The sequence below is a fragment of the Orcinus orca genome, chromosome 7 (assembly GCF_937001465.1).
Source record: "Orcinus orca chromosome 7, mOrcOrc1.1, whole genome shotgun sequence".
NCBI lineage: Eukaryota > Metazoa > Chordata > Mammalia > Artiodactyla > Delphinidae > Orcinus > Orcinus orca.
Window position 1 is genome coordinate 57,695,896 of NC_064565.1, and position 23,394 is coordinate 57,719,289.

The 23,394-nt window shown below is 41.3% G+C and overlaps 1 protein-coding gene across 3 annotated transcripts in view; it reads right to left on the reverse strand.

Moving 5' to 3' along the window:
* ABCB11 (ATP binding cassette subfamily B member 11) overlaps positions 1–21,479 on the reverse strand; it is a 95,594-nt gene extending 74,115 nt beyond the window's left edge. Inside the window, exons 1-5 of one of the 3 annotated variants that reach the window (XM_004267269.4) lie at positions 20,943–21,479; positions 11,833–11,935; positions 10,299–10,320; positions 7,307–7,361; positions 6,290–6,528 (exon numbers count right to left, since the gene is read on the reverse strand). In XM_004267269.4, the coding sequence (XP_004267317.1) occupies positions 6,290–6,528; positions 7,307–7,361; positions 10,299–10,320; positions 11,833–11,908 (392 nt within the window). In that variant the 5' untranslated portion in view covers positions 11,909–11,935; positions 20,943–21,479. Of the gene's footprint in view, positions 1–6,289; positions 6,557–7,306; positions 7,362–10,298; positions 10,321–11,832; positions 11,936–20,942 lie in introns of those variants that run through there. The other 2 variants (XM_033423508.2, XM_033423510.2) reach the window with 2 other exon arrangements.
* Between the last annotated feature and the right edge of the window lie 1,915 nt (positions 21,480–23,394).

A 23,394-nucleotide genomic window follows, 5' to 3' on the forward strand; every position in this document is an offset into this window, starting at 1 on the left:
CTAATGTATAAATGAGTGCATAATATATATGCTATTGATACTATGTATAAAATAGATAACTGATGAGAACCTACTGTATAGCATGGGGAACTCCACTCAGTGCTTGGCGGTGACCTAAATGGGAAGGAAATCCTAAAAAGAGGGGATATACGTATACGTATAGCTGATTCACTTTGCTGTACAGTAGAAACTAACACAACATTGTAAAGCAACTATACTCCAATTAAAAATTTTTTAAATAAATAACTGAGTGCATACTCTTGGTTTCTGTTTGTGAAATAAAATTTGGGTGTCCAAAAACAGAAAACTATGAGCATTTGTCAAAAAGTTTTCCTTAGATTCCTTGTGGTGCATTTATTTTCAGACACTGTAAGCAGAGGTGAGAGTGCCTGTCGTGAAAAACGCAGCTGCCAGTCATGAATGAATGTACTCGACTAAGAGCTCTGAGCACTGACCCAGCTGTGGGATTTACTGGAGCAAAGTTCAGGAACATTACATCACTGTCGGGGGGTGTGGATAGGACATGTGTAGTTTGTGATTGTTTTCACTCCTGAGGTACCCCAGAGATGAATGGTTAACTCACTTCTATTTGATTCTGGGAAGAAGTCATTAGAGTCATTAGAGTTTTAAAGACTACTTGGGAATATTTCTGGGACAACAGAGCAAACCTATCAGAAAAACTGATAGGAAGGAAAAGGGGACGTCAACTTGGTTCCTTTGACTGCACATCAGACTTCATCATCTGCATGGTGGAAAGCTCTTGTGGTTATAAAATCCTAATAAGGATTCTGTAAAGTTTACAGGTTATTTGGACCACAGACTGTCTTTCTTTTCAACAAAAAGAAAAACAAAACAAAATTGATACATGCCTACTTGGATAAATTAAGATTCCCCTGACGCATTTGTTGAAGAGAGAAGAGGGGAGAGAAATGACAATTAGAGGGAAAAGGTAAAAGATATTTAACAACGATATGAGGTCTTTATGACAAGGTGCATTGCCTCACCAGGAGCGCTCCTTTCAATGGTTCTGATGCCCTGTAGACCCAGTAGCATTGACACCTTAGAGTACATATCAGTGTCAACCCAAACTGGCAGAAATGTGTCCATATCCTACTTCCAAAATGTTGAAAGGTCCATGTTCATTAATGCATGGGACATTGACCTATGGACAAATGGTTTATCACTGGGTAAAGTTGCTTTATAGAATACCCACACACTAGGGTAGCATATTGCCAGAATGGCTAATGCAATTGTGAGAAATATTACAGAGACATTATATATGCCCTTTATCTAGTTTTCCCCCAATGGTAACATCTTGCAAAACTATAGGACAATATCACAACCAGGATGTTGACACCGATACAATGAAGAGCAGAATATTCTCATGATTCAAAGATTCCTCTTGTTGCCCTTTGATATATACACATACTTCCATCTTTCTCACATTTCTGGAGGCCAGAGGTCTGAAATCAGCTTCACTGGGTTGAAATTCAGGTGCTGACGGGGTTGTACTTTCTCCAAAGGCTCTAGGGAAGAATTTGTTTCTTCCCTCTTCCAGCTTCTGGTAGCTACTGGCATCCCTGAGCTTGGGACATCACATCAAACTCCTCTTTGATAGTCAACTTGCCTCTTTTTTTCTCTCTATAGTCAAATCTCCCTCCGCCTCTTTTTAGTAACAGTCCCTTTAAAAAATACTAGTGATTGCATTTAGGGCCCATCTGGGTAATCCAGTGTAATCTCCCCCAACCCAAGATCTTTCAGTTAATCACACCTGCATAGACTCTTTTCTCCATACAAGGTAACATTTGTAGATTCCAGGGATATCCTACATATTTTGGGGGGCCATTATTCAGCCTACTGGAGCTACAGTCAAAATATAGATACTGGGGCTTCCCTGGTGGAACAGTGGTTAAGAATCCGCCTGCCAGTGCAGGGTACACGGGTTTGAGCCCTGGTCCGGGAAGATCTCACATGCCACGGAGCAACTAAGCCCATGTGCCACAACTACTGAGCCTGCACTCTAGAGCCTGCGTGCCACAGCTACTGAAGCCCACTGCGCCTAGAGCCCATGCTCCGCAACAAGAGAAGCCACGGCAATGAGAAACCTGGGCACCGTAACGAAGAGTAGTCCCCCGCTCAACACAACTAGAGAAAGCCCGCACGCAGTAACGAAGACCCAATGCAATCAAAAATAAATAAATTAATTAATTTTTAAAAATATAGATACTATTAAGTGTTGGTAAGAATGTGAAGAAATTGGAAGCCTCACACATGTTAGCCACTTTGAAAACAGTCTGGAAGTTCTGCAAATGGTTAAACATTTATTTATCACATGACCCAGAAATTCCACTCCTAGGTATATACTCAAGAGAATTGAAAACATATGTCCACAGGAAACCTTGTACATAAATGTCCATAGCAGCATCATTTGTAATAACCAAAAAGAGGAAGCAACTCAAATGTCCATCAACTGATGAATGGATAAATCCACTCATTATATCCACACTATAAATGTATTATATCCATACAATGAAATATTATTCATCAATAAAAAGAAATGAAGTATGATTCATGCTACAACGTGGATGAACCTTGGAAACATTAGGTTAAGTCAAAGAAGCTAGTCACAAAGGACCACATATTATATGATTCCATTTTCATGAAATGTCCAAAATAGGCAAATCTACAGAGACAGAAAGTAGATTAGTGGTTGTCTAGGGCTGAGGGGGGATGGGCAATTGGGGAGTGAAATTTAAGGGATATGGGGTAGGGGGGTTGTGTGCTAATAAAAATGTTCTAAAATTGATTGTGGTAATGAATGCACAGCTCTATGGATATACTAAAAACTATTGAGTTTTATACTTTAAGTGGGTGAATTTTATGGTATGTGAATTGTATCTCAATAAAGCTGTTTTTCAAAGTACAATGTCTTACAGTGTCTAACTTCAAAATAGTACTTGAGTGCATAAGCTAAATGTACATTGCTAAGAAAATAGACTGAAATCCAAGAGAAAGTACAGACTTGGATTTTTGCATCGATGCATCCATATGTGGGGCAGGTAAGGACACAAACTTCCCAATGGCTGTGGTAGTGAGCCTCCAAGGAGCCCTTGATTGTTTTTGTCTCCTGGTATTCACACTCTTGTGTAATCCTCACCAAAATTATACCAGGGCTGGTCTGTGTGACCAACAGAAAATGGCAGAAATGATAGTATGTCACTTCCACAATTAAGTTACAAGACATTGTAGCCTCCATTTGAGCGTCTACACTTTAACTGGATAAAAAAAAAGAAAAGTATGGGGCTTCCCTGGTGGCGCGGTGGTTAAGAATCCGCCTGCCAATGCAGGGGACACAGGTTCGAGCCCTGGCGTGGGAAGATCTCACATGCCATGGAGCAACTAAGCCCGTGCAACCACAACTACTGAGCCTGTGCTCTAGAGCTCGTGTGCCACAACTACTGAGCCCACGTGCCACAACTACTGAAGCCGATGTGCCTAGGGCCCATGCTCCACAAGAGAAGCCACTGCAATGAGAAACCCACACACCACAATGAAGAGTGGCCCCCGGCTTGCTGCAACCAGAGAAAGCCCACGCACAGCAACAAAGACCCAACACAGCCAGAAAGAAAGAAAGAAAGAAAGAATTTCCTTCTTTCTTCTTCTTTCATTCTGTTACCTTATTATTTGACTATTCTGAGCAAATAAATTCTGAGAAGCTAATCAGGAGGCCTAAGGTTCTGTAATCCTTTTTAGCCTTATTCACCAAGAGCCATTTGGAAGGAGGCTCCAGCCTAAAATTCCATCCAATGGATTACAATTGATATGTGGAAACCAATACAATGAAAGAGAAAATCCAGCTCCTACATTATACATGCATGCTTATGTTGATAAAATCATTGAGTTGCCTTGTATAGTTCAAGACCAACACACCAACTATAATAGGTGGAGACATTGTACTTTTAATGATATACTTTTTCCAAGAAAGAAAGTTGTGAAAGAGTTGTGTAATTTTGGAGGCATGTTTACTACTTACAGGTAAGAAAATGTCCCCTCCCTCTCTTCTGTCCCACCCAAGTCCATTTTCACAGTGATCTTACCACACGAAATCTAAACATTTATTCAGAAGTGCACAAACAGTATTCATGTCAATGACCATAATAGCTCACGATTAAAATATTTAACTCGTCAATGGAGTTCCTGGTAAAGGAAAGGCCTGAGAAAGGTGTGGTCTACACAATCAAATATCTATTTACATGTTTGGTATCATGTGAATTCAGCCAAAGCCAAGGAATTTCTGAAAACCCCTATTTGCTCTGAATTATTTGCTCACTCTCAAGTATAGGACCCAGTAAAAATGAATAAAGTAATGGGTAGCCACGGTGAATTCCTTTCTAATGGATGCCAGTGATGCAGACGTTAAAGGCAGATTCATTCTTTAGTTCATCTAATAAATATTTATGAGCATTTGAGACAAAATATGTCTCAAATTTTGGTCCCTCTAACATTTATTTCCAATTTTTAAGACATAACAGGATATACTTTCAGGAATTTTCCCTTGAAGAATTTATCTTCATGCGTTATTAATGATTGGGGTCAATTTACATCATACATAAGTCTGAATGGATTTTTTTCAAAGGGGGAAAACGGATTAGCTTACATTTTGTAGTCATACCACTCTGTAAAAATTGTTCAATTCTGTTCCCCAACATAAATGAAAGACTTAAAAGACTGTCATTGGGAATTCCCTGGCTGTCCAGTGGTTAGAACTCTGCGCTTTCACTGCTGAGGGCTCGGGTTCGATCCCTGGTTGGGGAACTAAGATCCTGCAAGCCATGTGGTACAGCCAAAATAATAATAATAATAATAATACTGTCATTGAAGACAGTCTCTCTTTTACGCAAATTGTTCTGAGTGTTACTTCCAAATTTAGAAGAGAAATATACATATTTAGACATTGGAAATTTATTTCTTATGAGTAGGCTTATTATTTGTTAAGTCTAATTCTGCACATTGTATGTTATCCTGTACTTTCCTGTCAAGTGCTAACCAGTTTATAACTACATACTTATTTGCATGGTCGTTGATTTCATTATGGTCTCACCAACTAGACCCAAGCTCCACAAATACAAGGACCATGATTCATAAGGTACCACTGAATCCATGATGCTTACACATTTTCCTGGTACATAATTGGTGTTCCAAAAATTTTGGTTAAATTAGTAAATGAATGAAAGACGCTAACAACAAATAATATTATGGAAGAACATCAGTGATTTAGAAGGATTTGTCATAATCCGGAATCAAGTCTGTAGAAAAATTTTTAAATGAAAGAGAAAAATATAAATTCACTTGGGGGTGCCATTCCAAGTGTCTTTCTAGCTAGGATGTGCCCTGCCCTTGGTTCTTGAACCTGAGTGGGTTCATACGTGCAAATGAGCTTGTTCTGGCCCTGAGGCAGCATGAGGCAGGCTGCAAATTCCATGCTATGACAGTGAATCAACTCTGTGTACACTACAGACTCACTGATTACAAGGCAGCCTGTTGGGCTTATCACAGACAGAACAGGAGCATGGTGAGCTCTGGTTAATTCTGCATGGCTATCTTCTATTCATAGCACCATATCACTCTTCCACAGAAACTCAACTGCTAACTGAGACCAATGGCCCCTATTCCAAGTCCTAGAGCACAGGAATGATGAAATTCCCATTGCAGAGAGAAGGCTGGGGATCAAGTGAGTCATCTGGCGTGGCCACAGCAGCTGAGGAACAGAAGGGAGGAGAGGGAGGAAGGAAGGAAGGAAGGAAGGAAGGAAGGAAGGAAGGAAGAAAGAAAGAAAAGAAAAAGAAAGAAAGAAAGGAAGAAAGGAAGGAAGGAAGGAAGAAAAGAGGGAGGGAGGGAGGAGGAAACAGGAAGGAGGAAAAAGGAAGTCTTGGATATGAGACGTGACAAGGACTCAAGTAAAATTCATGGGTCATCCTCCAACTGCATCAAGTATTGGTAGTGTCATCCTCAAGCCTGTGGTCTATAAAGTGGTGAAATCTGGGTGATGTATTTAATGAGCAATTTCCAGTTCTGGGTTTTGCTGTTGTTGTTATTAAGCTTTAAAAATCCGGTAGGACAGGAAGAACTTCAGGGCAGAGTAATTTATAGAAATAAGGGTAAATTTATGTTTCTTTTTGCTCTGTGTTAGACACCACTCCAGCTCAGTCCATCAGGTTCTCTTCACACATTTTGAATTACAATCTAAGATACAAGCCAAAAAAGTGAAAAGTAAAAAATAGCAGCCTACCCACAGCGCGTTCCATTTGTCACGTTCTGGTAGAGGGAGCTGTTGGTCCATACTATCGTGTTATTCACACATGCTTTTCCAGGGATCTTGAGTTCTTGTAATTCCATGTCATACTCAATAGAAACATCTGTCATTGTGCCAAAAATCAGTAGCACGCCTGGATAGGCTACTCCATGGAGAAATGCACATAAACTTCCCACAGACATCAGCCAAATGTCAGTCTTTGAAGAAAATCGAAACTTGAAAAACAAAGGATTCAGAGATCATCTATGGGTGAAAAGCAGGAGAGGTAGGAGGACTATTTAATTTTAGTTACTAGATTCTGATAAATAGTATTCAACACCAAGTATTAAGGGAATCATCTTAATCGAAAGGTAGAGTTCTCACCTTTAATATTGAAATAAACGGTATGTCGATTATCTAAATCATTAGACTCTTACATTGTTAGTTCATGTTATCTCTTTCCTAGTCTCTTAATTCATTCTCTTTATCTCAGGAGCTGACTTTAGTTCTTAGATATTCATTCCCAGCTTAAGGGGGAAACAATCACTGGCGCAGATGCTATTGCCATGTAGATATTCTGTGTGGGTTATTCAGCAATTGTATAAATTGGCTCCCAGAACTGATACTGACAATGAAGAGTGCCTGTTTAGGCCCAGAAATGCCTCCACTCTGCAAATTTGAGAAAAATACCTACACTATGGAATTTCTAAAGACGTCATAAGAATAAGTATACATGACGTGATTACTATGATAATTTTCCTTACTAAAATGATAATTAGGGGCTTAGAGATTATCTTCTACAACACTTTTATGATCTAACAGATAGAATTTGTGTGTTTAATCAGCAATAAATTTCTAATTGCTATTCAACATGTTATCACGTAGACAGTTTATGACTGAAAAAGTGATCATTGTAGTTAAAAAACCTGCCAATGTGACTATAACATTTCCTCCGCCACTTGAACAACTCACAGTGGCAAAAACCTGTGCCATAAATCAGCACAGCTTTATTACCAATTGAAAGAAGCCAATTTGACTGCTGCCACCTTTCTTCTTCTTATCTTCTAACCTGAGGAGGAAAACACAGGGGTTTAAAGACCATCCTTTCCAAAACAATGAGAAATTCTTCCTATATGGTGATTTTATGAGTCATTCTTTAGTAAGAAAGAAAGCCCCCACTAGCTGTGAAATTCTTTCCAAAACTGGTATCTTAAAAACTAACCAGGGGGCTTCCCTGGTGGCCCAGTGGTTAAGAATCCGCCTGCCAATGTGGGAGACATGGGTTCGAGCCCTGGTCCGGGAAGATCCCACATGCCGTGGAGCAACTAAGCCCATGCACCACAACTACTGAGCCTGCGCTCTAGAGCCTGTGAGCCACAACTACTGAGCCCACGTGCCACAACTACTGAGTCTGCACTCTAGAGCCTTCGAGCCACAGCTACTGAAGCCCGCGAGCTGAGACCCTGTGCTCCGCAACGAGAGAAGCCGTGCACTGCAACGAAGACCCAACGCAGCCAAAAATAAATAAATAAATTTATTTTTAAAAAACTAAAACAAAAACTACCAACAATGACCTACTGTATAGCACAGGGAATTCTGCTCAATATTCTGTAATGGCCTAAATGGGAAAAGAATTTGAAAAGGAATAGATACATTTATAAGTATCGCTGAATCACTTTGTTGTGAAACTAGCACAACATTGTTAATCAACTATACTCCAATATAAAATAAAAAAAATTTTTTAACTGGCTATTACTTTCAGATTTACCTCTTCTAGAGATTTCAGTATAGCTGTATCTCTTGTTCAGTAGAGATTCACTGAGGTCTTTCTGAGAGGTGCTAAGAGAAAATTAAAAGTACTCTGTACTCCCTGTTACAGTAGCAAATAACTATTGGACCTCAGCTTTGAACCTCGGCCTCTTTCTGCCTACATTTCCCTATAAGTTGAGGTGGTTGGATTATCTGATTTATAGCTTCCTTCTCGCACTTAAAAAATTTTACAACTACATTAAATATGACAAAAAATTCAAAAAAAACTCCCATAAACTCATATTTACTTATTATTTCTTATTCATTTTATTGCTTATAAAATTGTACTCAACCCATCCTTGAACTTTTCAACTCCAGGGATCTCCACTTCACCTGAGTCATCCATTCACGAATATACCCCAGGTCTTGTTTTCACCAGGAACTAGTCTACTCTATCGGCTCTTTGGGACTGAGCATGCATCTTGTTTTCTCACTTCCTTCCTCCTTCTATACCTATTTGTCATCTCAGTTGAGACCCGCAGTCCTTTAAACTCGCCATTTACTTATAATCACTAAACCCCATCAAGATGTTGCTTCCTTACTCAGGCATCCTAAGTCCCACTGCTGGCCATTTGGACCACACTTTCACCATCATCCTCAATCCTTTTCCCCAAATCCATCCTTGGAAACCCCATCTCTGCATTCAGCTAGCTGTTCCCCCATCTCTTCCTGAAGCCAGGCTGCTGGGACTGCTAGAGACAACCTCTCCACCATCTGAAAGGTGCTGCACATGCTGTGCTTAGCACTTGGCTGCCCTAAGCTTCCCTTCCAGCTCAGAGTAGAACCACAGATCCTTGCTGACACATCCACAGCCCTCCGTGGTCTGGCCAGTTGACTCTCTGACCTTGTTTTCTCCTACTTCACTCCAATTTTCACCACCCGAGCCACCTGGCCTCTTTGCTGACTTTTGTCCATGCCAAATTTGTTCCCACCTCTGGGTGTTTGCACTTGCTACTTCCTCTCACCAAAATGCTCTTTCTTCAGATATCTGCATGGCCAACTCCCTCACCTCCTTCATACCTTCTCTCCAAAGTCACCTTCTCAATGGAACCTTCCATGGCCAAAGTCTTTAAAGTTTCAACTCTCCCCTACATCATTTCAACTCTCCATTTCCTTGTTTCTTCTTAGAAAGGGAGTGATAAATTATCACTAGCTCCCATGCTATATATTTTATTTATTTATAGTGTTTATTATGTATCCTTCATTAAGGGAGGGAGCTCTTCAAGGGCATGTGAGTTCCTCAAGGACAGAGATTTTTGCCTACTTTGTTCTCTTCTATATCCTCAGCACCTAAGCCCAGTAGGTCCTCAATTAATATTTGTGAAATGAATGAATGAATGAGTATGGTCTCCAACCTCAGCTCAACCCACAGCACTGTACTTCATCCCTCTACAGATTGTTCCTATTCCCCTCAGCAGCTTTATCAAATTTTCACTGTCATCTTCTCATCCTACGTTACCACACTTATCAGGAGAAAGGTTCGTATCCTCTAAAAACCAAAGCACTCAGTCAGCTTTCCTGCTCATCCTCATTGCAGCTCATTCATCAGCATCCATGCCCTCGTCCATCTCTTTCCCACCCGGTGAGAAAGGATGGTTATTCTGCACCCAGCTGACCCTACCTTCCAAGTCCAAAGCTAATGTTACCACAACTACCACCTCCCTCTGCCATGAATTACTTAAAATGTCTTAAATACCTTCAACCTCTCCCTTTCCACCACCTCTATTTCAGAAACTTAGCTGGTACCTCCTTGTTTTCTAAATTAGACTCCTTTAATCCTGCCCTCATGCCGAGTATGATTAAGTGGCATTTGTTTTATAAGAGAATTTAAACTCTTAAAGAGAAACATCTAATAATTACATTTTAGGTTTCTACTATTTGCTTTTGGGAAGAATTGGGCTTTCTTCTCTGTGCCCATGAAATCATACTTGTCCAATTTTTCCTCTGCTCATTTAGGTCAGAAATTCTGTGGTGTTCCCGGACATACAAGGGAGATTTGGGCCTAATCCAGAAGGAATATTCCCAAAGGTTTTTGAAATCAAATTACAGTAATGTTTTAAAGAGAAAAAGAATGGATTATATATACCATTTTGTAGGCAGTGCAATGTGTGAAAAATATTGCTTCTGCTTTGTGCCTTTTATGGGAATATTAGGAAATTATTTTGAAGATGTGATGCATTGTTGAGTAGTCACTTACTTTGATTTCTTATCATTGTCATCTGTCAGGATAAAAACAATACATAAAGCAGTTAATAATAATGACAAAATGAAACATAGTCATTAACAATTTTGCTCTGGAAAACCATTTCTATAATTACTTTTATTCATGGAATAATGCAAAATAATTATTTGCTTTTTCATCTCTCTCTCTCTCTCTCTCTCTCTCTCTCTTTCTCTCTCCATATTATAGAAGACTTTTTTTTCACATTCAGGACTGCTGCCTTGACTACGTTTCTTGACTTTTCTCCAGAAAATGAAATCCTTTTACCTTCTGGATGTCAACTAAAGGCCAACATTTCTAAATTAGCTAAAGAAAGTCTGATTTTTTGAACTACCAAATAAAATGAATATTTATTTCTTGTTTGGTTCTTCATAAACATCAGAATTTGTCTACTTAAAATGCGGACCACAAATCAACTAAACAATAAGATATCATTGACACCCCCATGCCAGCAGAAGCCATAGGATTTAGCCACATACTATTTTCCCCAGCATAGGTCAGAGCAGACGGAGGGGAGGAGGTGAAAGTGGGCGCTCAGGGTCCTGAGTGTAGGGAAACCACAAGGAAAGGAACCCGAGGTGCTAATGCCAACCATTGTCATAGGACAGCACATCCTGGTTCCCCTGGCATTTAAATTTCATGTCATTTCATTTCATTAAGAGTAAAGACGTGGGGCTTCCCTGGTGGCGCAGTGGTTGAGAGTCCGCCTGCCGATGCAGGGGACACAGGTTCGTGCCCCAGTCCGGGAGGATCCCACATGCCGCGGAGCGGCTGGGCCCGTGAGCCATGGCCGCTGAGCCTGCGCGTCTGGAGCCTGTGCTCCACAACGGGAGAGGCCACAACCGTGAGAGGCCCGCGTACCGCAAAAAAAAAAAAAAAAAAAGTAAAGACGCATTACAGTGTAGATAGAGATTAACCTCTTAGGTTTGGGAATCAGAACCAGATTAGGATTACGGCTCCATTAATTATTAGTCACACGATCTTTGCCAAGTTTTCAAAAATGTATCCAACTCTCTGTTTCCTCTTCTATAAAACGTAAAATAATAGGATTTAAAAAAAAAAATAATAGCTTAGAATCATCTGCCCTCACTACACACCATGTACTAGTGCTACACACATTACCTCACTCTGGCCAGCAGAGTCTTTGTACTGTTCCTCTCAGGGAGCAACGCTCACTAAACATTTACTACTATAATCAATTATAACAATATACGAATAAAGGTAATAATAATAGCCAGTGCTAGAACAACCCTACTCTACCCAGGGAAGAGATATTTATAGGTGAGATGCTTTCACTCACCCAGGATTTGTGCATTCTTACCTAGCACTCTCAGCCATTCCACTAGATGGATTCTAGGGAGAAACACCTAGAGATGTTAGAAGACCATCCAGTAACAGTTCTACTTATTGCCATTGATTTTTCTCTTCTCCTTAAACCTTCACTAGCTTGTTCCACTTTTGTTCTCACCCCTCTTTGTACAAGAGACAGTAAGAGAAAAAAGCCACTTACATGATCTATCTGACTCAAAACCATGATTGTCCTCTCCAGATTTCTTCACGCTGCGAAGAATTACTGAGTCAGACATGGTAATTGCAGTCCACAGCCAACAACTCTAGAAAATAAAATAAAAGAATCATTGCGATTATTATTTATTTTCTCCTCCTTAACCAAAGTAGCCAAGTGAAAGAATAATTTGGTTCAAGAAATTATCTTCATTAACAATCTCAGACAAAAGTAGATTTTTTTAATTGCTTAATAACCCCATGAAAGAGTCTAATTATTAGGAAAGATGAACCCAAACCATTGATTATGACTTTCTCTGGTTGCTGGATGGATAGTTGTTTTTTATTTATTTGTTCTTTCTGCTTATCTGTGCTTGCTTGTTTGATTGATTGATTTTTTTAAATGAGTAAAAATAAAAACCACTAGAAGGGCACAGCCAACTGGTGACATTCTTGGGTCAGTAGAGTTGACCAACAACACCCAAATACTGGTGGGTAGGTTTCAGTGCTCCTTTGTAAATGCAGCCCCTAGACCCAGAATATGGAAAGTCCAGCATGGACCAGGAGAACTGCTACCTAATTCATTTTATAACACAAGGATAACCTTGACTTCAAAACAAATAAAAATGTTATAAGAAAAAAATAGAATTATAATTATTTTTGAAAGTAGAGTTTAGAATGCTAAATATGTTCAATATAATCTAGCAGTTTATGAAAAAAACATAGTGAGCAACGTTGATCCCAGAAATGCAATGACTGTCTAATGTAAAAAAAATTGGAACATCCTGATAGATGGAGAAAAAGTATTCAGTAAAAATTAATATCCATTCCAGATGTTTAAAAGCCCATAAAATTAGAAAAATCATTACGTTGCAACCCAATGAATGAATTTGGGTACTGATCAGTGACAAATACTAAAACCATTCATTGAAATACTGGCAAAGATTAAATATCCAATAGTGCAAAGTGTTGTGAAGATATAAAGACATTACACTAAGTTGTCAAATCTCCTTAAGCTTCTCTTAGCCATGACAATTTCTTATAAATTTCTTCTTTCTGATGATCTTGACAGTTTTGAGAAGTACTGAACAGTTATTTTACAGAATGTTCCTGAAATTGGGATTTATCTGCTGTTTTTCTCATGATTAGACAGGAGTTGTGTGTTTTGGGGAGGAAGACCACAGAGATAAAGTACCCTTCTCATTACGTCATATCAAATGTACTATCAAGATGATGGTATCTATCAACATGATTTATACAAAATAAATTTTAAAAAATAAACTCATTATTAAGAAGCAGAATGAGAGGGACCTCCCTGGTGGTCCAGTGGTTAAGAATCCACCTGCCAATGCAGGGGACACAGGTTCAATCCCTGGTCCGGGAAGATGCCACATGCCATGGGGCACCTAAGCCCGTGTGCCACAATTACTGAGCTCATGCACCACAACTACTGAAGCCCATGGGCCTAGAGCCAGTGCTCCACAACAAGAGAAGCCACCACAATGAGAAGTCTGCACACCACAACAAAGAGTAGCCCCCGCTCGCCGCAACTAGAGAGAGCCCATGCGCAGCAATGAAGACCCAGCACAGCCAAAAAAAAAAAAAAATGCAGAGTGTGAAACATTAACTATGTAGTTTATGAGGTCAGTTAAAAAAATACTAAAAAAAACAAATTCAGAATTCTTTTATCCAACAACAAAATTTATTTAACATAGCAATATTACATTCAGGCTGCAATGTTTGCTGGTTATAACATTTTTGAAATTTTGACCAAAATTTTTTTTCAAAAAGCAAAGAAAGAAACTCTTTGAAAATGAGAAAATAATAAAACAACGTGAACCATAGTTGTTATATTGCATTTCCTAATTTTAAAATGAGACTTTTTTGTGTGTGTGTGTGGTACGCGGGCCTCTCACTGTTGTGGCCTCTCCTGTTGCGGAGCACAGGCTCCAGATGCGCAGGCTCAGGGGCCATGGCTCACGGGCCTAGCCGCTCCGCGGCATGTGGGATCTTCCCAGACCAGGGTACGAACCCGTGTCCCCTGCATCGGCAGACGGACTCTCAAACACTGTGCCACCAGGGAAGCCCAAAATGAGACTTTTTTTAAAACTCCAGTCTCCAATTATTTTTTTTCCTGGCTAAGCTCTTCATTTAAAAAGGTTTCTTTCCACTGGTGTGCAAATATTTGGCAGTGTTTAGAGGCCATTGGCATAGTGTCTTGCTTGTGAACTTTGGAGTTCCACAGATCCCAGTACTGCCTACGGCTTCACTCTATGTTGTTGGATATGTTTTTTAACCTTTCTCCAGGCCCCGATTTCTCCATGTTTTAAGTCAATGGAATACTACTCAGCCATGAGAAAGAAGGAAATCCTACCGTTTGCGACAACATGGATGGAACTTGAGGACATTATGCTTAGTGAGATAAGCCAGACAAAGAAAGACAAATATTGATGATCTCACTTTTATGTGGAATCTAAAAAAGCTGAACTTGTAGAAACAGAGAGTAGGATGGTGGTTACCAGGGCCCGGGGAGTTGGGGGGAGCTGGGGAGATGTTGTTAAAGGGTACGAACTTGCAACTAGAAGATTAGTAAGTTCTGGAGATCTAATACACAGCACAGTGATGACAGTCCACAATACTGTATTGTGTACTTCAAAATTGCTAAGAGACTAGATCTTAAATGTCCTCACCACAAAAAAGAAATAATAATTATGTGATGTGATAAAGGTACTAGCTAAAGCTACAGTGGTGATCATATTGCAATAAATAAATGTATCAAATCAACATGTTGTATCCCTTAAACTGACACAATGTTATATGTCAACTATGTATCAATTAAAAAATTAACTAATTAATTTTTTTGAAGGGTGAATTTGCCCTTTTGCTTTAGCTGGGACATCATCTTTTCCTGCCCTCAGACATCTGCACTTCTGGTTCTTGGGCCTTCAGATTCCAACTGGAACTACACCACTGGCCTCCCTGGGTCTCCAGCTTGCAGATGGCAGATCGTAGGACTTCTCAGCCTGTATAATCACATGACTCATAATAAATCTCTTTCTATGTATCTATATATAATTCTATTCTTTCTGTTCCTTTGCAGAACGCTGACTAATTCAGTTAGTATTCTATGAGATTGTTTATTTCTTATAGGAGAATAACACAGCTTAGCTGTGAGTGCCAGGCCAGCAACCAAATATCTGGGACTGTTCTTTTGTTTGTTTTCTTTCTCAACATTCAATGCATCACTCTGGACTTCAGTAGTCCACTCCAAGGAGCTATGTTTTAAAAGACACACTCTCTCCAGTGCTACAGGACATGCATCGGTTGCTCAGTCAGAAACGGAAGCTAGGGGACTTCCCTGGTGCTGTAGTGGTTAAGAATCAGCCTGCCAATGCAGGGGACATGGGTTCTAGCCCTGGTCCGGGAAGATCCCACGTGCCACGGAGAAACTAAGTCTGTGCGCCACAACTACTGAGCCTGCACTTTAGAGCCCACGAGCCACAACTACCGAAGCCCGCATGCCACAACTACTGAAGCCCGCGCACCTAGAGCCCATGCTCCACAACAAGAGAAGCCACCGCAGTGAGAAGCCCAGGCACTGCAATGAAGAGTAGCCCCCTCTCGCCGCAACTAGAGAAAGCCAGCGTGCACCAACGAAGACCCAACACAGCCAAAAATAAATAAATAATAAAAAGAGAAAAAAAAGAAACGGAAGCTAGTTGTTGCCTTATCTCTGGTCAATTCCGTGATGACTTTTAAAGGCCATTGTGTTGAAAATGGTAATAACTTGTGTGCACCCACAAAGATAGTAGCAATTTTATAACACTACATTTGGAGAAGTGCAGTGAGATATTAAAATTACTAGAAAGAATAAACGAAGACTTTGCTTGTGGTATTTTCCAGAAAAAAACGATGTTTCCAAAATTAGATGTTAGATGAATGGCCTCATACCATTATAAGTGTACCCTGATGTATCATTAGACCATGTTTTCCCCACTGGTTAATTCCCTTTTTATTAGATGAGATCCTGGGAAATTCTTAGAGCAGATGCTGGAGAACATCTCTGTTAGTCTCTGAAACTCTGGAAACAGTGGGAATCTAGATTTCAGTGACAAGCACATTTGTTGTACAGGGTGGTGAGAGCATGTCTCTTCCTCACTTGGTACATTTATGATTTAAGAGTGCAAGCAGATGTCATGTCATCTAATTCTACTCTCTCAGCTATTATCTATAGCATTTAAGCTAACAATTTGTTCTTGAGCTTCCTGAAGCGTGTGAAAGGTACTTGGGTATCATGCATTGCAAGAAGCTTTAATTAGGGTTTCTTAACAATTTACAGTAACAAAATTGTACTTTAACCCACACAAAAGAACTCAGATTTGAAAATAACTTACCAAGCTATTTCCTTTTCACTCTGCCTTTTTATATAGTAAATTATTTTAATCTCTAAAAACTCTCTTTGGGAACAGATTGAGAATTTTCAAGGTCTCCCAGAAAAATTGTCTTTCAATAAACTTAAGAGAATCTAGGAGTTAAAAGTAGGAAATCAAGCTTTCTAAGCACTGACCAGCAGATTTTGGCCACCTAATCATGGAATCCCCCAAGAATTCTGAATCACCCACGCCAACACCAGTTTCCCCCTCTGCTAAATGGCACGTGGTCTATACCCTGAGTACTACCTGCACTTCTGTTTAACTCTCCAGGGTCAAAGTTTCTTTTTCTTTGATAAAATGTGTAATCTTATCAACACAGAAATCTACATTAGAGAACAGTCTCCTGACCTTTATTGGTAGTAATAGCAAGGATTTTTCTACCTTAGAACATTAGCAACAGCATTCTGGAAGACAACTGCTGGGGAGGAGAGAGAGTAGACAGAGAGCAGCACCTGGATAGTCGCCTGAGAGAACCTGGGACAGTGAGAGACCTCAGAGAAGGGGCTAAGGGAGCAGCGGCACAGGGGGTTGAGGCTGTCAAAGCTGGAGGAGATACACGTTCTATAGGCCGTGCCAGGAGCAAATCAAAGATCCTGAGGAGGGCTTCCCTGGTGGCACAGTGGTTGAGAGTCCGCCTGCCGATGCAGGGAACACGGGTTCGTGCCCCAGTCCGGGAAGATCCCACGTGCCACGGAGCGGCTGGGCCCGTGAGCCATGGCCGCTGAGCCTGCGCGTCCGGAGCCTGTGCTCCGCAACGGGAGAGGCCACAACAGTGAGAGGCCTGTGTACCGCAAAAAAAAAAAAAAAAAAAAAAAAAAGATCCTGAGGACAACACAACATGTCAGAGCCCATCATGGGCCATCACACCAAGGCTGCTAGTGTGACCTCAAGACACCAGCCTGGAGCAACAGATGAGTGGGCTGACCTTCACCAAAAGCTGGGTCAACGCTAGCAACTGGCTGATGACACTGCAGAACAATTGGGAAAGAAAGAAAGGGAGGGAGGGAAGAAGGAAGGAAGAAAGGAAGGAAGGAAGGAAGGAAGGAGGGAAGGAAGGAACAGGTTGGGGTAAAAACAGTTCTCCCAGTAGCTGGAATCCTTCCAGGCTGAAGGATATGATAATAATCAGGACATTCAACCCACTGCCTGTTTTTGTACATCACGTTTTCTTGGGACACAGTCATGCCCATTTGTTTTCATTTTGCCCTTGGCTGCTTTGGGGCTACAATGGCAGAGTTGAGTTGCTGTGACAGAGACCATTCCCACCTTCCCGCCAATGCCTCAACCTTCACTGTCTAGTTCTTCACAGATATGTTTGCAGACCCCTGCATTATGAAGTCAGTTCAGGACAGCCTGAAGCCCGGGGAGAAATCTTTGGAGAGCTGATTTACCCAACCTAAAAATCTTACGGCATACCAGCCCTCCAACCTTCCCGTCCTCATGGAGCTTACATTGTGACAGGGCAGGCAGATGACACGTAAGAAGTAAGTACTGTGACTGTGAGTAAAAGAGAAGTACAGGCATCCCCTAGACCCTCAAGCAGGGCCCTGCCCTTGTCTAGAGAGTAAGGGAAGGCTCTGGAACCAGCACAGTTAGCATGGGACCTTGAACATAGGGAAAGTTAGCCAAGGGAACAGGAGAGAGAAGGCCGTTCCAGGCTCATGCAAAGGCCCAGACTCAAAAGACAATACATAGGTGCAAGGACCCAAGGGTGTCCAGTGAGTCTGAGGGAACGTGGATGGGGCAGCTCTGGAGGATGTACCACTTCATTCCTCAGGGCCTCATAATCCTTAATGCTGAGGACTTAGGTCCTTATCCCCAGGGCAACGGGAACTAGTAAGGGCTTTTAGGCAAGAAAAAGATATGATCGTATTTATACTTTCAAAAAACACAACACTCTGATAAGCCCACACCCAGAGAGACAGGGAGATCAGGCTAGGAAGGACAGAAATCTCCCAGGCCCAGCAGCAGTGCCCCCTCGTTTACCAAGGTCAGGGGCATATGCAGTTCATTTCACTCCTGGGCAGACAGGCCTGAGGTGACCAAAGGAAACAGGCTGTGTGATGCAAGACAGCCAGGCCAACGGTGCCCAGGCTCTTGTCACTTTAGGACACAGCTTCTCAACTCTACCAGTGTTCTCGGCTTTGAATTTTCTCTGTGGAGATCTGTTCTGCATTCCGGTTCATTTTCTTCCGAATGATATTTTTGAAACATGTTGATCTTGCCTAGACTGAATTCAAGAGGAAGAGGCTGAGATTTTTCCATGTTTAGGCCTCGATGGTAAGGAGGATCTAAATGCTGTAGCAGCCACTGAGGGGCGGGAGGCCAGTCTCGAGGCTGGAACAGCCTCCGGACCTCACATCACACTGTGAATATTGGCTTTAGCTTTTCTCTCGTGAAGTCTTCCCCTCTGTAAAACCATTCAAGGCTGCCAGCAGCACACTCTCCCCTTCCCTGAGCTGCTCAGAGAGAACTGCACCTGCTCCTGGTGAATTTGGAAGTCCCTTTTGAAGCCACAAATTCCGATTTTTTTAAAAAAAGCCCTTAACAAGTCCTTCACTGCTGACATTTAGGTATGTAGGAAGGGCACCCTGATTATGATCAAACCCAGCAAATGATTTCTTTCTCCAAAGGATCATTAAAGGAGAAAAGAAATATTGATTTATACCAAGAAGCGAGAAAAATAGAAAAATACTGCCTTGCAGATAAGCAGGTGTGTGTCAACAGTGTGGAGACACTGTCCCGGGATAAGATGAGACAGAGGCCCTTTAGCCATGGGGGCTACAGCTGACTGAGAAGGGAAAGAAATACACAGTGATCCTCAAGGGGCAGACGGGTAGGCCTGCTTCACAGGATCGCAAATGAGACGGAGAACTAAGGAACTGCTCTTGAAGAAAACAGGATTTAACACCAAAGTTCCTCCCTGCTCTTCTTGGTCTCTATAGGTGTAGTTCTTTCACCTTCATAAAGCAAAGTAAACCTAATACTTGATTCCTGCTAAGGAATTCGGCATTTTCTAGCAATTTCAGTGTCTTTTAAAACCACAGAGTGAGCAGTGTTTTTTTCCTAAATTACTTCCAAATCCACTTCCAGCATTCATCGGCAAATATTTGTCAACGTTACTCTTAGTAGCAGGACACACAAATTATTCAAGGGCTCAACAATCTAGTGGGGGGAAGGGCATGTAAACTGCTAGGCAGGGAGATGGAGGCTTCAAACAGATAATGACAAGAGTGGTACAGGCAGAGTAGGAGGGTAACTAAGTCTGGGGGAGGGGGGCATAAGGTGAGGGTTGGCTGCACACAGAAAGAACCTCTATTAAGAAATAGCCAGTAGGGGCTTCCCTGGTGGCACAGTGGTTAAGAATCCACCTGCCAGCTGCATAGCACAGGGAGATCAGCTCGGTGCTTTGTGACCACCTAGAGGGGTGGGACAGGGAGGGTGGGAGGGAGGGAGACGCAAGAGGGAAGAGATATGGGGATATATGTATACGTATAACTGATTCCCTTTGTTATAAAGTAGAAACTAACACACCATTGTAAAGCAATTATACTCCAATAAAGATGTTAAAAAAAAAAAAGAATCCACCTGCCAATACAGGGGACATGGGTTCGAGCCCTAGTCTGGGAAGATCCCACATCCTGCAGAGCAACTAAGCCCGTGCACCACAGCTACTGAGCCTGCACTCTAGAGCCCGTGAGCCACAACTCCTGAGCTCACGTGCCTAGAGCCCGTGCTCTGCAACAAGAGAAGCCACTGCAATGAGAAGCCCGCGCACCGCAACCAAGAGTAACGCCCGCTTGCTGCAACTAGAGAAAGCCTGCACGTAGCAACGAAGACCCAACGCAGCCAAAAATAAATAAATAAATAAATAAATAAATGTATTTAAAAAAAAGAAATAGCCTGTAAATAAGTTAATACCTTAAAAATTTAGTAATAACCACTATTAGATCCCAATATTGAGTTCTAAGTACAATCATCATAATTTGCTTCCAAAATGTCTAGAAAGCTATTCCCCCCTTCAAAACATTAGAAAAAATGCACTTTATTCCCAGTCTTAAATGTGAATGATATTTGATCAATATGTTCAAATCATCAGCAACATGTGATTTCTACTGTCTGAGGAAACCTAAAAATGGAAATAAGATTCTAGAATCCAATTTTTCCCCTTCTAGCCATGAATCCAGAGCTTATATTTTCTAGCATCTGAATTATTGAAAACTAGGAGAATGGAGTCGGTATAGTTCTGTATTAAACCAGCACCAGCTTTCTGGGGTAAGATTTGTGGTGGTCAGTGCATACAGAATTGTGCTTTCATAAAGCCAAGTTTAAAAAGTTCAGTAACATTTTTACTTTGCGCTGATTATTCAATCTATTTGCCCATTTGCGCCACACACACCCACATACCACACACACGCACACACATTCTCAAGACAACTGATGCATAAAAAAAGTATTACTATAAATGAGATAGCAACAAAGATTTATCTGTATTATATACAATATTATGAAATCATTAATGTATTCTGCAAGTTCCTAGCCAAGCCCTGTAGCATTGTTTATTGCATAACAAGAGGCCAGCCTTTAATGAATCAGAAACACAACACGCCACAAAGTAAGACTTAGAGGAAATGAATTTGCAGAACATAGTCTTCACATGCTCTAGACGGTATACGTCACTTACCTGTGAACGTGAAATTGAAGAAGCCAGAAGAAACAATGGACTCCACTGTGGAGAGTCAAAAAGTTTTCTAACCTGTTCCAACTTCAGTTTTCATCATTGTAAAGCACTAAACAGAATTCAAGCTTTTTCGAGAACACTATCTATTTGCTTAAGGGTCAATGCCCTGAAGGCCAGCCTGAGCAGAGTTCAGTGACATCTGAGGAAAGGTTGAACACCCTCAAAATAATAACCCCAAACACAGAGTGCACTTGGGAATCCCTCTGAGGGTGTCAACAGGCTTTGCAAGTGTTGATTCAGCTTCGAAGGAGAGGTGAGACGCCAGCCGGGGGTGCCCAGCAAGAACACTGTGATTCTGGCCATGTCCAACTCTTCTGTTTATAGGCCATTATTTTTGAAGAGTTGCTTGAAAACATAACAAGGCAGAAAAAAAATATCTTAAAGCTTTTCCTCCTCAATTTAAAAGATCACTCTTGGAAAATCTTTAGGTTGCAGGCGCTGATATTCCTGCCCCAGCCCCAGAGTTTCATGGAGACAGATAACCTCAAAGAACACCTGAAACAGCCTTTTGCTCAAAACTCTGAGTGCTCAGATGACCCTTGTACCCTGGTCTGAACAGTCAATAACCTCAGGCTCTACCCACCAGATGAAGCCCTGTGTAAGTAAAGATTAATGATTTTTTAAAAGGTCCAAATGAACAGAAAACCAAGTCAAATCAACACCTATAGCTTCTCCAACAGCTTTGTGCTGCCACCCACATCCGTTCCTCTCTCTTCCTGTTGGTCCTTCCATCTTCTCAAATGCTCTTATTTCTTCTTTCTCTCCCTACCTGAGTGAACCCTTTCCTAAACACTCCTCGCTATGGCCTTCAGCAATGAATAGTAAATACCCAACATTGGTCATCACTTTATTGGGTACCTGACTCAGTTGAAGAGTTTAACTTGTACCACCTTATTTGGACTTCTCAGTAACCGTAGGAGTTAGGTGCTATCATTGTTATTCCCATTTTATAGTAGAGGAAACTGAAGCTCAGAGAGGTGAAATAATCCACCCAAGGTCTTACAACTAGTAGGTCGAGAACCTATGCTCCTGACCACTCTAAGCTAACCCTCTTCCACCCCATGCTCTGAAATGCTGTGGATGGACCAATGCTTCCCAGTTTGCAGAAAGCAAGATCAAATTAAACAATAAGATCAAATTTTCTCAATTTAAAATTTTTTGGCCATAAGTTTCTCTTTGAAATTCAGCTTCCACTACTGTTTGTCTCTACTGGAATCTATATACAAGATTTCGATAGTTTGTGATTTAGCCCCAAATTTTGTGTTATTATATTTAGATGTTAAAATCTCAATATATCAAGGTCAGCAAAGGTATGAAAGATTTCTTGATGTTCCCCTATCTAAACTGGTTTGAGAATCCCAGGGGTAGGTTGACTTCTGAGACAATGCAAATATAATAATATTGGGTTTGGCACCAATTAGGACCCAGGAGAAAAAACTTGACACAAAAACCAAAAAGGCAGCACAGCTGTGGGATTGTACCTTTGATTGGGGGAAGATTCTCAATAGAATTTTGCTAACTTTGTTGTGGTGAAATTGTTAACAATAGCCAAAGGGTGAAAATGCTCAGGAGAAAACTGAGCAGAGCTTCCCACTGGTCCTACTGTCCTAAGACTTCCCTTTGTGGGGCATATAGACCAGGAGGAAGATAGAGCCTGGAGTTTTAGAGCAGGAAACAACGTTGCAGATATTTCATCCACCCCTCAGCTTATAGATGAGAAGTGAGGACAGAGCAGTGACCCCTCCAGAGGCCCTGGGAGGGTTAATGGCATCTTCCTTTGCTCCTTCAACTCTGGCCCCTTGACAGGGTTGGCCCAGGCAGAGTGAATACCGTGCTAATCATTCCTATTTTGTTCCAGCAGTAGGTGTGTTTTCTTTATGGTTTATGGTCTGAAAACAGGTAAGGTCGTGTTCCCTGCTGTCCTCCAGTTAAAACATCAACTACTGTTTGAGTGCTTACTATGTGCCAAACACGGTTCTATCCTCTGAGTTACAGGAATGAGCAAAACAGATGAGAATCCCTGTCCTCAGGAACCTTATATTCTGGTGGGGGGAGGAGCTAGACAGTAAAAAAATAAAACATATATGTCAGATGGTGATAAATGCTATGGAGGAAAACATTGCAGGAAAGGGATGTGATAGGGAGCATGCATATGTGTGAATATGTGTGCATGTGGCAGACAGGGGAGGGGACGGAGAGTGTTGCCATTTTAAATCAGGTGGTTGGAGAAGATGACATGTAAGGAATGACCTGGGATAAGGAAGAAAGTACGTGAGTATCTGGGAAAACAGCAAATGCAAAATCCCTGAAGCAGGGGCACACCTGGTAAGTTTAAGGAACCACAAGAAGTCCGTGTAGCTAGAGTAGAATAAGTGAGCAGAGCAGTAGCAGGTGG